Source organism: Vipera ursinii, assembly GCF_947247035.1.
Source record: "Vipera ursinii genome assembly, chromosome: Z".
NCBI classification, from domain to species: Eukaryota; Metazoa; Chordata; class Lepidosauria; order Squamata; family Viperidae; genus Vipera; species Vipera ursinii.
In genome coordinates, this window is record NC_139517.1 from 35,138,171 (window position 1) to 35,155,131 (window position 16,961).

Here is a 16,961-nt window from a genome sequence, read left to right on the forward strand (position 1 = left end):
GTTGAATCCCACAAATCTTCAAGTTGCCAAGGTTGAGAAATACTGCTCCAGATTAAAAAGAATTGGAAGTAAAGATTATGCAGAACCCAGCCAGGTAACAATTATCTACAAGTGAGATAACTATGCTCAGTCTACACAGTTTTACAGCAGTTTCAGTATCTTAGAACAGAGTGTTTTCTAGATATATCTGGAAGGACCATGATTTGAACCAGGAGCATTTTGCATGCAAATTAATATCCTAATGCTGAGTTATTACCTTTTTCAGATAATCTCTCAGCTAGAGGACTTGACCTGCTAAGCTTCAGCAATGGCATCAGAGGGCAGAATGGATGATATTTTGTCATGAAATGCAAACTCTTTGGCCAAATGTATGAGCAATAGTTCCTTTCTCCATGCGTAAACTTTTATGGTTCTGAAATCTGGGGAATCTGGATGTTTTTGTTTTTATATTTGTTTTTCCAACTTAGATAACTCAGATCTAATATTGTTTTTATTTACATTGCATCTCTTTTTAAGTTCCATATGGTTCTTCTAATGGAAAAAATAAGAAAGAGGGAACTTGCCAAAAACAGGAGTCATATATTTAGATGCCAGACTTCATAACATTGGATAGGTCATGAGGACACAGCATTTCTGTGGATGGAAGATAATCCAACAAAAGCCATTCATGTTGGAGGCAATGAAATTTGTGAATTGAAAATCCTAAGCAATTGAGCCTCAGGATGAATGAATTTCACAGACTCTGTGAAATGAATATTAATCTTTCAATATGCAGCAGCCATGCATGATCCTTGAAAGACCTCCACAATTACAGTGCATTTGAACAGTCTGTTTCTGACATTCATCAATTTCTATTTTAACAATTTTAACAACCATTCCATCATTTTCTGCTTTAACCAAAATGGATAAGTTGGATATAGGAATGAAAAGTCTTACTCTACCTTTACTCTAATATTCATTGAGCTCTTCATTCCTATATCCAACTTATCTATTTTAGTTAAAGCAGAAAATGATGGAATGGTTAAAATTTTAAAATAGAAACTTTCTGTAGTCTAAACAGAAATACAGAATTCCTGTATTTAGGAATTTAGGAGTAACCATATCTCACATATAACCGAGAAACTCTCTCTCCTAATCTTAGATGTATGATGGCAAATATTTTATACATCACCAGCATTACTTTTCATTATTGATTTCTGTGTTCCTAACCATGAAAAGATATTTGCTTAGATCTGTCTGAGCTTCCATTCCCATACTTCTCTGAACCCATTTTCAAATACAAGAGTCATCTGAAAAATACCAGACATAAAGTGAGTATAATTGGGCACATATACACCTTTTCTTGCACCATAATGCAAGAAGGCACACAAAACCCTTCAAAGTGCATTTAGGAACTGTCCAAGCTGGGAGATCCTTTTTTTTGCATATTTTTATTTAATATTCTGGCTTTTGTTTGGGAACTCATAATATCTTTTCATAATAACCAAGTCAAATTGAGACAGAGTCACTGACAGAGTCACCTTCCATAGCCAAATTGGATTAGAAATTGTATCTAGCTCCTATTGGAATAGCTCCTATTCCAACAACTTAACCACAACACTATACTTGCTCCCATTCTCTTTAAATAATAAGAATTCAGGTTCTTTTGATAGCCAGAAGAATATGAAAACTAGATAGTGAAGGAACTTACAAACCAATGCTTCATTTATAGTCTTATACAATGAAATATACCAAATATTTGTGGAAAATGCACATTATTATGTGTCCTCAGATTTGCCCGAATTGTACAGGGCATTTTTTTAGCCCTGACCAAACATCTGTGCCCAGTTCTAGGTAAGTGATATAATTAAGATATATATTATCATGACCTGCATGCTGTTCTACAAAATTTAATTATGATACCTCTTTTTCAAGGTAGTTGCACCAGATCATTGTTGGTTTAGTGAAGAACAAAGAGATGGGTTATGATAAAATGCAGAATTTGGAGTGAGGATATCCAGATACCTTTTCTTAGAGAAGCCATTTCTAAGTTAGTCTCCTTAACAAAATGCTGAATTAGTTTTCATTGATCTTTTTGAAAGCATTTAAATCCTTCCCTTACACCCCACCCAATCCACACCATCAGAATCCTCTTAAGTCAAAATCCTCTAACCACAATATGGCATTTTAGTTGTTTCTTTTAAACTATGCATGATTACTACACCTTTCTTTTCTATTCACATCTTTCTATCTAGGCAAAGCGGGGTGAAAGGAAGGGAAAGAAAAGAGACTAACCTATGCTTAATTTAAATCAATGTCCCAAACTAGGATTTTATGGATATAAAATAAGAAAAGAAAACCATTTATAGCGCATGTAAAAATAAATTTATTTACTAGATCCCACACAAACCCATCAAGAATAACTTTCATGTGACATAGTTTTAATCCTTACATTTTCATACCTTGGTTTTTTTAAAAAAATAATAATTTAATTTTAATGTAAACCAGCCTTCGCTGTCAGGGGTTGCCTAATAATTCCTAATAACTAGAAATACAGAGAAATGACTGTGTTACTGCTAATTAATGTGAATAAAAATTAATTTTGCATATAGGCAAAGTGATATTGAATTATACATCACTTTCTTCCTTCAAGCTCACAGGGTGTAATAAGATGGAGGGTTTGTGTCACTGTAAGTTGAGGGTGGGGACACGAAGGGAGGCTCAGCCAATCTCAGTGTATACATGGTTGTACTTTGACAATAAAGGTTCATTCATTCAAAGACTGTGTATGTCCTGGATATGCTACTCTTATTCCACATATCAGCATTTACCTAGCAGTGGAGGTATAATTCTCCAAACCATTTTTAAGGATGGAGTTTTGGTAATTTGTTTCAGTTAAATGAACCTTCATATGCATTGATCTAACTGCACCTTTCCTTGTAAATATGTTCTAGGGTTTGAGTTCAAGTACAATAACCCACTTGAAGTCAATAATTTACCATTTTGCAGGAGAAAAAAAGAGGAAAAGTACAGTTACTGGACTGTCTGGAAAATAAAAGCTAGAAATATGAAAACAGAATGAGGAAAAAAACCTGGAATGCTATTCAACCAGAGCATGCTTTCCACTGCTAATTCCAGAAGTGCTGTTATATAAAGACCTCATACTCATAGTTGCTAAAGACATAGGTCTACCATATCTGGGCTACAGAAATATGGACCACCACAAGAATACAGATCTTCTAGTGGTGATCCAGATTTGTAACCCAAATATGTTGGCCTAAAATAAGGACCAACATGTTATTAAGAGATTGAAACTCTAAACTGATTCTAATGGACCAATTCTAACGATCCATTTTAATTATTGTAGTGTGAACTGCACCCCCCCATAAATAATTTAAAAGTTTATTTTTCATTTTCAGAAAGGTAATCCCTAGACATAGAGATAGAAGATATGGGTGGTCCAAAGAGTTCACTGGCATTTAAACTTAGGTCCCTGAAATTGTGACAGAAGTTGTCAGCATTGTATAATCTAATCAAGCAAGCATACATAATAGTTCCACTGAGTTTTATTTCCATTCCAACTAAAAGGAAAAAGAAATTTAGTGCCATTATCACTATTAAAAGTATTTTTTCTAAGAAGAAATAGTAATGTCCTGAATCATGGACTGAAAGATTGAGGCTGACATAGGAAACCTTATCTGATAGAAATTGCTTGGATGTAATCATATATAAATAAAATACACTGGGGTTTATTTATACTGTAGTGGAAGTGTAAGCAGTTTCATGACAAAGATCCTATATAACAGGGTGTCAAACTCAATTTCATTGAGGGCCGCATCAGCATTGCAGTTGCCCTCAGGGGGCCGGGTGGGTATGGCCAGGGTGGGCGTGGCCTGCTGGGTGGGCGTGGCCAGCTCTACATCGTTGGCATCAAGGGTGCCTATGGGGGCCTGGGCAGGAGTGGGACAGATCTGGGGGTCTCTGGCAGAAGGAGGGTCTCTGGGCCAGGGCCAAGGCAGTGGGGGCCGTTCCCTCACTCTTTCCAGGATGGCTTCGCGGGCCACATGAAACCACTTCGCGGGCCAGATCTGGCCCCCGGGCCTTGTGTTTGACATGTCTGCTATATAACATTTATCATATACAATTTCCTACCTTTAATTCAAGTACCAAATATTTGTTAATGAGATCCAAGGTTTTGAAATGCATAATCAGCCTTTTAACTAGGACACAACATTTCTGGGAAGTTCCATTAGTTAATTTTTCCTGAAAGCTAGAAACATCTGGTTAGAAATCAAAAGAAAAGGGGTTCACATTTTCATGGACCGATGTTCTATACGGATGGTGGTCCCTGATCTATGCATTCTGTGCATCTTCACTTGTTCCACTGAGGATAGGAAAACAGGTACTAAACATTTTTCCCGAGGAGGGGGCATTTTCAAGAACATATGATTTCCATTGGTAGACTTGTTTCCTCACCTGTTCACTCCTGTCAATACTTAATATTAATATCAAGATAGCAGTACTTGATAGAATGAGCATTTGGTCTAATGGTCAAGGCATCGGGCTAGATAGCAGGAAACCATGAGTTCAAATCCTGCATTAGCATGAAAGCCAGCAAGGTGACGTTGGGCCAGTCACTCTCTTTCTCTCTCAGCCCAGTCAACTTTGCAGGGTTGTTGTTATGGGGAAACCAGGAGGAGGAAGGTGTTGGATATGTTTATCACCTTGAGTTATTTGTAAAAATGATAAAGGCGGGATATAAATAAATAAAAAGTAAAAATGCATCCATCAATGAGAAGGAAGGGAGGAAGGGAGGGAGGGAGGGAACAGGATCTTTCTATCAATCAACTTTTAAAAAAAGCAAAGTCCAATCTTTCACTGTTCCATCCATAAACTGGTAACTCCGGCCCAACTACTTCCTTGTTAGTTAAATCCAATGCCCCTTCTGAAATTATATTGTTTGGAGGATCTCCTGATGCATCCATTGTATGGGATTTGCTACATTTTGTTTCAATGGCATTACAGTATTGCAGCCAAAATATTTGGTGGCTTATTGTGGGCTTGGCACCCCCCCCCCACAATGTAACCTATGTCACAAGGCAAAGGCTGATGATGGTCAGCCTCATTTCCTCCACTCAGCAAAAGAAGCAGGAAATCTTCCTCTATGTAGCAAAACTACTTTACCTTAGTAATGTAAATAAGTGAATAAAATGCCCATCACTATCTGACACATAACATCCCATAAGACTATTAAACTGAAATCTAATAATATCTTACTGCATCCTGATTATGCCATTTTAGCAGGAATTGTGCAGCAATACTATAGTGTGAAATGGGACAGCAGTCAGCTTACTACAGATTTTGATACTCTTAACACACCTAGAAACCCAAAACTAGAGCTTCTAAAAGTTCAAGGAACAAAAGGCTCTTAAGAGTCAAGGAAGATCAACAAGAATAACAACTTGAAAAGTTCTTAAACTAAATGATGTGTACGACTTATGGTCCCTTATTGACAGATTGCCCCTCCCTCTGCAGCTTTGGGCTATTGTTTCACAACCTATGTACCAGGTGCTTTATTAAAAAGAGGTGAATGGGTCCCACCCTCTCCCCCAGAAACTTAGAACCTAACATATTACAATGACAGAGAGGGAAGGGAAAAGAGGGGCAAAATATTTTTAATTGGGGAGAAGAGATCATTTTTCATACCATCATCTATCAGGAAAGAAAAATTACTTTGCACATACTCAGAGGCATTCTCCTACACAGATCCACATTTCCTGGCTTTGAAAAGAGGAGGAGTGGCCTCAGATCAAAATTTGGGGGCAGAATCCCTCACTCCATCCCAGTTTATGCCATTTTGGACTGAATACACAAGGTCCCTTTTTGAGTGAATTTTGGAGGCTAGCCAGTGGTTTAACTGCTTTATTGAAAGACAGATTCCCACCTCATGGGAGGGGGGGAGAAGATTAAAATCTTCCCCCTCCCCTCCCCAAACCAGGCATGCCTACCATTACTTGGGTCTCCTTTCACACATCTAAACAAGCATAGTTTAAAGGAGAGCGCAGGTAAATAACTCCTAATGTTTAATGAATGACTACTAAAAATGCCAATCTGAACAGCCAAAGGAAAGAGTTCATCAATTCATCTGAACAGCCAAAATTGGGCCCAGGGAGGAATTTTTCCTACAACTGCTGAGGCGTGTCCGCCCCCGAAAATATCGACCTTTTCCCTGATGGGGGAGGGAGAGTGTGTCTCAGGTTGCCGCTCGGATAAAGACAAAGAGGGTTTATCGGTTCTTTGTTAACTCGGGAGCGGGGAATCGGGGGAGACGGGGAAAGAAAGTGGGACGGGAGGACGCAGAAAGAAACGACGCGGAGGGCTCGTCATTGTTCCTGGGGTTGGGCACATACCTCGTACCTCCCCCCCATCCCCAAAATCTCTTTCCTCTCCGCGTTTAAAGAGACGGGGGGGAATCTTGAGGTGGCCTCTCACCCCCACCTGCCTGTCTCCTTCTCAAGTGGAGTTTTAAGTTTCCAACCAGGAGTAGGGATGGCGCGTCGGCCAGAGAGGGGAGAGAACGCTCTCTGGGTGCGGAGGAAAGCAGGGGAATCCAAATCCAAGAGTTTGCCCCGATCCCTCCAGTGAACTCCGCGAGGGACCAGGGCGGTGCCGCAGAGCTCTTCTGCCCGCCTTCCAAATACAAAACCCTGGCCGACGAACTCTCTTCCCAGCGATGGAGAATTCCAGGGGCCACTTACGTGTCCCGTCGAACCTGTTGGCGATGTTGTCCAGGAAGGTATTCTGTGGGGCTAGCAAGCCTTTCATCACCGGCATCGCGGCGGTGACACCACCATCGGCGCCTTGCTGCCCCCGCGGGGTCCGCTGGCCAGCGGCGAGAGTCCCAAGAGCAGCCGGACTGAAAGAGCGCAAGATGGGGCGGCGGGCGGCGGAGGCGGGGGGGGGGGGGGACGCGCTATGTCCTGACTGGGGCTGGCGGGAGGGGAAATGCGAGGTGAAACAGCTGCCTGGGAGCTCACCGCCTCCCTCCCTCCCCCTCGGCTGTCATTACCCTCTCTGCTAATCCCAGCCGTGCAATTAGCGGACTGGCGCGGACGGCGGGGCTGGGGAGGGATCCAGAGGGATCCCGCCCAGATCTCAGCGCCCGCTGTACCTCGTGCGGGTTCCCACGAGCGGCATTTCAAGCGCTTAGTTCAGTGCACCGCTGCAAACAACGCGGAAAATCCTTGGGCAGAATGGCCTTGACTCGCAACCAAAAAGAGCGGGCACCGGGTGATTAATCGAGGGGATTTCTTCTTTTTTGGAAATCTACAGAAAATGTTAAGATAAAGTACAAATAAGAGGCAACATGTGAACCAATGGACCCACTGACTAGGGCAGACTTAACCTGGTTATTGAATTAATCCGTTTTCTGAGTTTTCACAATAAACTAATCCAAGGGCTGAATTCACACAATAGGAAAAAAGAAAGTTAAGTTTCATGTGTTGTGAGAATATACTTTTTAGGTTTGTACGTGACCTATTTGTTCTGTGATCACAATCACATGCTCACCCATCACCAATCAAAGATTATAAATTAGGTTCCATTCCTACTTGCAATTTAAGAAAACAGAAGGATAACAAGTTCTGGTGCTGAATTTTCACAAGTGAAATTGTGCCAACACTAAGAAGTTTTTTTTCCTGTCTCTTTTTTTCTTTTTCCGAAATTGGAATGTGGAACTCAGTATGTTATACATGTTCACTACATATTATATGTTACATACACATGTCAAAATCTTTTGGTTTTATTTGTTGTGTGAAAATTCTGACTTTATGATTAGTTTTTACTAAAGGGCCTCACAGAATGCTAAATCCTATTTCAAAGGGATCTTTTTCAAATATTTGCATTCCTCTCTAAACCTCTGGATTCCCCACCCTCCCTTCATTAAATTAGCCCAAAGACTCTATTAAATTGATTGGGAACCCCCATGCAAACCTCAGACTACAGATAGCTCAATTCAGCAGCAATATAATTGACTGCTTGCCCCAATGAATCTGCGAATTATGATGCCTGCTGTCCGCGCAGAGGATGTTATTGGACTGAATTGTATTTAATGCTGGCTAGAAACAAATTACTGCTCAATTTGTAAAAAGTGAAGAAGATGAAAAAGGAAAGAACATTTTATTTAAATATACATCAGTTAGCTTCATTTGGGCTAGGATTTTGTGCGACAAGGAAGCCCCAAATAAGAAGCGTTCCTGAGCCAACTTTGCACTAACCACAAAGATTTCTTACATAATCTGAATTATAGATTCCAGATCAGACTGCCCTAGCCCTTAGATGGTCAATCAAACATCTGTCAGCACACAAAAGAATCTAGCACACAAAGAGATTTGGAGTAGCCAGCTTTCTTTGCCAACACTGCCCTCTGGCTGCCAACTGCTGCCAACCCCATGAAATCATACAAAAGCAACAGATCTGGTCAGGCAGTCTTAGATAGGCAGAAGCAGTTATTGTAGAGATAGATCAGTAGAGCTCAAACAGTTTGGGAACACAAGAGATTACTGCAGTGGAATTTGCCTTTAAAAAAGAAAGCTTTAAAAACCTTAGCATGAACCATATCTGGCATAAAATGGGATGGGCACTCCTGCTGGGTTAACATTCATGATTGACAAGGAAAATGTCAAGGAAATTCTGCCTGGATGTTTGGCTTGCTGAAGGTTTATTGGTAGTTTTATAGACAAATGGAGGCAATATAGACTAGACAATTTTTATTTATTTGCTTTCCTATTCAGAGGTGTTGTGGCTCTGAGCAGCAGAATAGGGAAAAAAACGTTCTTATATATCCTGCTTTCTGTATAAAAGAGTTTGAGAAGTAGAAAGCTGGTACAGATGGGTCATTAGTTGATCCATCAAGGGTTTCTGGGTTGAATTCACAAAGAGCTTTGGACAAAGCAGTTATTAAACACAAGAGGCTTTATTTGGAAGAGAATGTGGTGACAGATAAATGAAAGAGCTATTTACAGAATGAAAGAACTGCACCGCTGCTATCTTTGGGCAGCACCTAGCACCTGGCTGGTGCAAAATAGCAACCAACAGCAGTGATGATAGAAAGCAGGAAGGACTTGTGTAAACTCTTGAAAAGGGTTTCCTTATGTGTAATTTCTTAGTAAATGTGATTCACGGCACTGGTCTTCTGGGGAGTCAGGCATCCCATGACTGGGTCAGGCTCTGCAGCACAGGGGTGGGCATCATCTGGGAGATGCTGGGTGCATTCTTGTTGAGGTGCAAGGGTACCCCACTTGCTCTCTTGCCCATTGTGAGAATCCCAGCAGCCTGGTTTTCTGACCCATGCAAAAGGCGGTAGAGGCGGCTCTGGAAACCCTTAGTAGTCGTGGTACTGCTACGCTTGCCGATGGTCAGGATGCCGGCGGCATGGTTGCCCATCCCATGGAGCAGATCAAAGATGTGGCATGAACATCTCTTTTGCCGGCAACAGTCTGGCATGGCTTGCTTGGCCCTGGCGAAGGAGCACAGCAGCAAGAACAGGAGCACTGAGGTGGCCCTCTGAACCTGTAAAGACATGATCTAAGTGAGCACATTTCAAAGGTAGGTCAAAGTCGGAGAAAGTGTGATATCCCAGAACTACATTTCCCAGCATGCCTCATTAATATAAAACCTGGTCTGCATGGATGGAAGATGAAACTTCCATCAGAGAAGTTTCAAAACGAGGAACTTCCCCGTTTCTGCCTTAAAAAGATATTCTGTCGTGGAGATTACGTCACCAAGGTTCCCCTGGCATGACTTTCATGAATATAATTAAAAAGATATATTGGGGTCACCAAGGTTTATTTTAAGGTATGTTTTGTTGAATTGTGGGTGAGTTCAAACATTACACTATGAGAAACAAAAAGGTACATTATGGCTAGATATGATGTGTGAATCAAAACCCCTGAAAGTCTATGAATGAGGAATCAATCTCTGGAACAGGACAGATACCAAAGATATAAGGAAATTTAGCTGAGAGGGTAAGAAAGGCAAATTTAGTTTACTAGGTGGGAAGAAGATATTGAAACTTTTTAAACATTTTTTTTTAAAAATCTGCAGAGATTTTAACTGAGCAGTGAGCCAAGACATTGATGGTTGCCTGAAATAGACTTGCTTCTACCATTAGTCTAAAGCAGGGGTAGGCAACCTCGGCTCTTTTACGACTCATGGACTTCAACTCCCAGAATTCCTGAGTCAGCATAGCTGACTCAGGAATTCTGGGAGTTGAAGTCCATGAGTCGTAAAAGAGCCGAGGTTGCCTACCCCTGGTCTAAAGCCAACTGCTGATTTTGTACTGAAAAGCAAATGAGTAAATGGTTGTGTTAAAGCAGGGGTAGGCAACCTCGGCTCTTTTACGACTCATGGACTTCAACTCCCAGAATTCCTGAGTCAGCATAGCTGACTCAGGAATTCTGGGAGTTGAAGTCCATGAGTCGTAAAAGAGCCGAGGTTGCCTACCCCTGGTCTAAAGCCAACTGCTGATTTTGTACTGAAAAGCAAATGAGTAAATGGTTGTGTTAAAGCAGGGGTAGGCAACCTCGGCTCTTTTATGACTCATGGACTTCAACTCCCAGAATTCCTGAGTCAGCATAGCTGACTCAGGAATTCTGGGAGTTGAAGTCCATGAGTCGTAAAAGAGCCGAGGTTGCCTACCCCTGGTCTAAAGCCAACTGCTGATTTTGTACTGAAAAGCAAATGAGTAAATGGTTGTGTTATTTTGCCATAATTAAGAGTTGTATTCAGAGACAGAGAGAGGGATCTGAGATTTTACCTCTAGTTTAAAAAGTAACTTGAGCAATCCTGGGTGTTATGATCAGCTCTGCATAGCATCCAAGGCAGCTCTTTGTGCCCCTGAGGCAGAAAATCCTATAAACATCTCTAAATAATAAAGAGAATAGCTAGCCATTTGCTTCCTGTTCATGATACTGAAAATGATTGACTGCCTCACTCTGCCTAATAGATAGGGTACTGGCCACGGAGAAGAACATAATCTCAGGGGGTGGGGTGGGATGGAGGAGAATTGGATTTGATGCCTCCTGGATGTGTGTTTGTACACTGCATATATATTGATTTGCAAGGTAGTTTTTAAATTAGGGATTCTAGCATGAGCATCCTTGGTACTAAAATGTGGCTCTGGTTGTGTTGATGGCATATTGACCAAAATAAACAGGAAATATCAGTGCCTGTTCTTGCTTTCAGCAGAGAATATTGCAAACAGCATAAGTGTAAACAAGTTTGCTAGCCTTGTCTAATCCTTGTGCAAAAACCTTGATTGATCAAAGCTAGGATGGCATTCGGAGGTCAAGGTCTATAGGTCCATCTGATGATTTCCTATATGAAAAATTGAGATTTAAAACATGAGGAATAAATTAAAAGAATATGAATTAGCAAATGAATGAAATAAAAGTAGATCAGAATAGGATAGAGCTGGAAGGGACCTTGGAGGTCTTCTAGTCCAGCCCCCTGCTCAAGCAGGAGAACCTATACTATTTCAGACAAGTGGCTGTTTAATCTCTTCTTTAAAATCTCCAGTGATGGAGCACCTACGATTTCTGAAGGCAAGCTGTTCCACTGGTTAATTGTTCTCACTATTAGGAAGTTTCTCCTTAATTCCAGGTTGCTTCTCTCTTTGGTCAGTTTCCAACCATTGTTTCTTGTCCTGCCTTGTGGTGCTTTGGAGAAAAATTTGACCCTCTCTTCTTTGTGGCAGCCCCTCAAATACTGGACTACTGCTACCATGTCACCCCTTTATGACTGTGAAATTAAGAGAAAGATGAAAGATGTAACAGACCTGAATGAGGGTGGTTTCATCATGGAAAAATGGATAAAAAACATGTATGGAAGGTAAAATTCAGACTTAAATTATGAATCAAAGGACTAAAATTATGTCACAAAGTATGAATTGGTGCTATCTTGGCTTTGGATACACTTGAAAGTAGGATTTTATAGTTCCATGCTGTACCCCAGAGAATGGGGATAATGAAACCACCAGGGAACAATTGTATGGAAACCATACAATATTCTCAATGAATCTGACCTAGAGGAAAATGTTTTTCCACTAGGTTATACAAAGTGATAGGTGAAAATGTGAGGCAAGAGCACAGAAAAAGTCAAATCAAGTCATTTGGAGATCCAGAAAAGGATGCCAATTACCATTCAGAATTGAAAATAATAGCTTTATTCTAAATAGAACTAAATCTGTAACTAGTAAGATGTGCAAACTATTTTCACTATAATATTTTGAATGGCAGGAGTGACTATAAATAAATAACAAGTTTTTTAAAGCAATTAAATTGTAAATTAAAAGTTCAGAATAGTTTTTTAGTGGATACACAGATAACCCTCGACTTATGGCCACAATTCAGCCTAAAATTTATGTTGCTAAGCAAGGCAGTTAAGTGATTTTTTTTTGCTCCATTTTATGATGTTTTGCCAAAGTTCTTAAGTGAATCACTGCAGTTATTAACTGAATCATGCAGTCATTAAGTGAATCTGACTTCTTCAGTGCCTTTTTTGTAAAAGAAAAAGGTGCCGGAACTCACACATGTCATACAACCCGCCTTGCCTATCCTACAAGGTTCCATCCAAAAAAGGTGCCGGAACTCCATTCTGAGCGTTCTATGAGGAAAAAAAGCCCTGGACTTCCCCCATTGACTGCTCATAGAATCCTGGCATGTTGCTGTAACAAACATGAGGTCATACAAGCTGGACTTGCAGTGGTCAGAATGCCAGGCATCCTTGCTCTCCTTCCCGATATTCCCATACATTTCCTTAGCACTCAGTTTTCTATCCAATAACACAAACAGCCATCTTATATACTCCATGGCCCCCCAAGTATTTATTTTATTTTTAATTGTTTATTTATTTATCTATCTATCTATTTTCAGTATTTCCCATCTCACTTGCACATCTCTGAGCAGTTTAAAATAAAACCACAGAATCATATAAAAGTCATAGTACGCCTGGTTTATATTTGTGGTCTTTGAATCACTCTTCTCCACAAACACCATTAGAAAAATTTACAGTCCTTTCCCCCCCCCTCTTTTGTTGAATGATCCATTTAAACTATCAAAGAGCAGCTATAGCAACTTATTATTAAGGTCTTAATAGAAGTTGCAATCAGGTAGTTGATCTGTTAATCTGATTTTGTGAGTTCACACAGCCCACTAAACCAGTGTTTCCTCAACCTTAGCAACTTCAAGATTTGCGGACTTCAGTCCTAGAACTGATTAACTGAACAATCTGGGAATTAAAGTCCACACATTTTGAAGTTTCCAAGATTGAGAAACATTGCACTAAACCATGAATTTGTCATTCAGACCAGGTTTGCTGACATAAAAAGATGACTGGCTGGTTTGCATATGAACCAAATCTATGTTAATAATAAGGATGCTCTATGCTAAAGCATACCATTTTCCCTGAGAAGCTGAAATTAATTCTGACAAAGAAACTTAAGAATGCACCAGGGAGACCAGAGAATATAATATTGTAATAAGGTTGCTTTCCTAATAATAATGCCCTCCAGATATGCTGCACTGTAATTCCCATAATTCCAACCAACATTTCAATTATCCTTCCTTTGGTTAAATTAATATGCATTCAGATTGTAACAAAGAGACACTTCTAAATAGGAGGAATTGGGGAGGGGGAGCAGAAAAAAAAGATCTGGATTAATAACTATTTGGGTCTTTTTGTTTTTCTAATATAAATGAGTAAAAAAGGGAGGAGGCTTTAACTACTTGTAGTGGGTGTCCTTGAACCAATGACTTCTTTTCAAGCCTCAAGGTAGCTCACATAATTTTTCTTTGCTGCTTCCCAGTTCTTTGATCAGGGTTAGTACAGGTGCATTATGCAAAGCAGCCACTGGGGTTATTTCATGCAGTGTGAACCCAGAGAATTGGGATGATTGAAAAAAATCATGGATAGGTTAGCCATAAGTGTGTTCTGGGAACTAAGCCATTTTTTTGTACTTTATATGCAAAATAATTGATGTTTCAAAATGCAGATGGCATTAACTAGTAAGAGACATGGGGATCTATAACCCTTTTCTCCTTGATACTGGGAAAACATTCTTTTTTTATTGAAAAGTTTTACAGTACATTTTTTAAAAGACAAAACCCCTCCCAACCCCCTCCCCTCTCCCCAAACCTCCCCAACTCTTCCCTCCCCTCCCCCTCCCCCCCTCCCCGACTTCCCAGAGCTAAATACAGGGTATAAAAATACAAACAATCATAATCTACTATATGCAAACATCAATAAAATATTAAATTCTATCGCACTTTAACTCTTATTAAAATAACTGCAAGTAATTTATATATCACATAAATCCAATACTTATTCAAATGCTAGGTGAAACTTTTTAGTCCCGTATTAATTCTGGATGTAATCAATCCATCTTCTCCACTCCACAATATCTCTCTGTTGCGACTGGTCTTTCAAGTACGCTGAAATCTTTGCCATTTCCGCCAAATTGGAAACTTTTAAAGTCCATTCTTCTATAGTCGGCAGTTCTTCCTTCTTCCAATATTGCCCTACTAAAAGTCTCACTGCCGTAATTAAATTCAACATCAACTTAGTGTCCACAACAGTAGTATCTGTAATAATGCCCAGTAAAAACAATTACGGAAAACATTCTTTATTGAGACTAATTTCATGAACTGGAGCAATTCAGCAAACCACAACCATTTTGTGTAATGGCTAATGAGACACTTCAAGCAAGTTCATGAGTAGGATCAAAAACCTGTAATACCTCCAGTTTGCGTTCTCCAGCTCAAAGTGTTTTGAGTCATACCGTTCAGTGGTTACATATAAACGGCAAAACTAGTGGCCATCAATAGCTCCCATCAATTTGTGTGATCCCTTTTTTAAAGTGACCTAGCCAGTGGCTAGAAGGAACACAAAAACTCTCATTCATTTTCCTCCATATTGTGCATAATTTCATCAACTGATGCTATACACTGTGACTTATAACTTGACCCTTTGTTTTTTGAAACTAGCAAACCTAGTTTGCGAACTTTCTTTGCATCAAAAGTGCTTTAACTCACCACTCCATTCTCAATCATTTGGGCTCCTTTTTTGCCACTTTCTCAGCCCCAATTTAGTATTTTCTTTCTGATATCCGGTAGCCAGAACTCTTTTCCCACCAGTGAATTTCCTGCAGTGCTTGCAGCTTTATTTTTATATATATATATATATATATATATATATATATATATATATATATATATATATATATATATATATATATATATATATATATATATATATATATATATATATATATATATATATATATATAATTATATATATATATATGGATCCTTGGTTTTTCGGGTTTTTCCCCGCGTAGAACTAAAGGTGTAGGCGCAACGTTTCGACGAAATCCCATCCGTCATCATCAGGCTAGTGGTTTCTGCTTCCTTCTTATAATATTTTTAAAAGGAAGCTAAAAACCAATTCAGATGAATATAAAGTAAGAAAAAGAGAAGAAAAGAAGTCAAATAGAAAGGTAAAAAGTACAAGACAAAAATAGGAAGAAAAAGGGAGAAAGAAAAAGGAAGAAAAAAAAGATACACAGATGTAGGTTCTGATCTTTACAGCAGTTAAAAGTGCAGTCATAAATTTACCTGTTTCTCTTTGGTTACAACATAAATCTCTTCTTTTACGATCTACCCTGGCTAATCATCTAAACCATAAATCATAAATTCATCTTTTTTTCTCTTTTAAGCAAAAATCCCAGAAAGTGTTTACAATCATTTACTTGCATCTTCTTTTCCAGATGGCTTCATATAAAAAATCTGGTATGGAATGCACCAGTGGCACTTAAATTATTCAGCACCCTCTCCTAATCCAGAGATATTTTTGTCCAGATCAAGAAAGACAACTCTTACTGGTCTCTTTTTCCATCTTCTCTCTCTCTCTCTCTCTCTTACTCTATTCAAGCACATTTACTGTTGACCCTTTGATTGTCTTCTCAGCACTGTTTCTTCATGCAGCACAATTTCAATTTTTCTGCTAGGAATCCTGCTTCCCAGGATCCACCCCACAAAGGTCTTTGCTGAACGAGGGCTACTTGACTCGACTTTTCATCCATTTAATCCAAGGTTAACATCAACATCCTCAATGTGCATTTATTCAAGGTGGACATTTCTTCTACCTAAGGTCTCCAAATTAATCTGACCAATGATAATAGTATTGCTTTTCTTCTCCATACCCTTCTTAGTGCTCTGATGCAACCGAGACGTGAGAGCACGGTAGAAATCAAGAGTCACAAAGAGAAATCAGTTACTTCTAAGCATAGCACAAGTTTATATATCCATTGCATTGATTTTAAATTGATTCAAATATTTGAGTTTCATAGGATTCTTTTCTCTACTGACCATTCTATACAATCAGCAAGATTGCAGTCTGCCATATAGACCCAAGCCTGTTGAAATAAATATTTTCAACATACAGATTTAATTTCAAGTTCTATAGTAACGTTAGATTGGTCAATTATTTTCCATTATTTTCTAAATTAGTCCTCAGCGATTTTTGAGAGATTTTCAGCTTGCATCTCTCTTCAACCGCTGTTTTAAAGCCAACATAAACCTCTTTTTATACATTTTGGCCAATTACAAAGGGGCGTAACTGTTACCTTAATATTGTGGTTCATCATAGTCTTGGTTTCTTCAAGGCCACAAGAGGGCTTGTGATACCACCTTCCAGGGCAAAGATCTAATCAAATGCTGGAAGAAGATGCCGTTTTATAAGGTCAGGTTATGTGCAACTGCATTGTTCCCATTTATGTCCGCCTCCCTGCCAAAGTAAAATTTTCCCCACCGTCCCTCAAGATACGGTCAAGAAAAAAAAGCTAAATAACCTTTTTGTGTACCGTCTCTTAGAGACAAGGGGAGACATCTACCTGCTTTGTCATTTCTCCACAACTAACAAAACCT

General features: G+C 39.4%; 3 protein-coding genes across 3 annotated transcripts in view; 1 reads left to right on the forward strand and 2 right to left on the reverse strand.

Moving 5' to 3' along the window:
• Positions 1-6,813, reverse strand: part of KCNH4 (potassium voltage-gated channel subfamily H member 4) — a gene marked incomplete at both ends in the record, with an annotated part of 82,483 nt that extends 75,670 nt beyond the window's left edge. Inside the window, one exon of the mRNA XM_083378972.1 lies at positions 6,738-6,813. Coding sequence (XP_083235098.1) covers positions 6,738-6,813 — 76 coding nt within the window. The remainder of the gene's footprint in view (positions 1-6,737) is intronic.
• CISD3 (CDGSH iron sulfur domain 3) overlaps positions 1-16,961 on the forward strand; it is a 293,184-nt gene that overhangs the window by 183,580 nt on the left and 92,643 nt on the right. The gene's annotated exons all lie outside the window — the stretch shown is intronic.
• HCRT (hypocretin neuropeptide precursor) lies at positions 9,181-16,697 on the reverse strand (the record flags this gene model as incomplete). The annotated part of the gene is made up of 2 exons (XM_083378973.1): positions 16,661-16,697; positions 9,181-9,549 (listed from the first exon to the last, which is right to left on the reverse strand). Exons 1-2 carry the CDS (start codon positions 16,679-16,681, stop codon positions 9,181-9,183), a joined length of 390 nt encoding a protein of 129 aa, XP_083235099.1. The 5' UTR covers positions 16,682-16,697.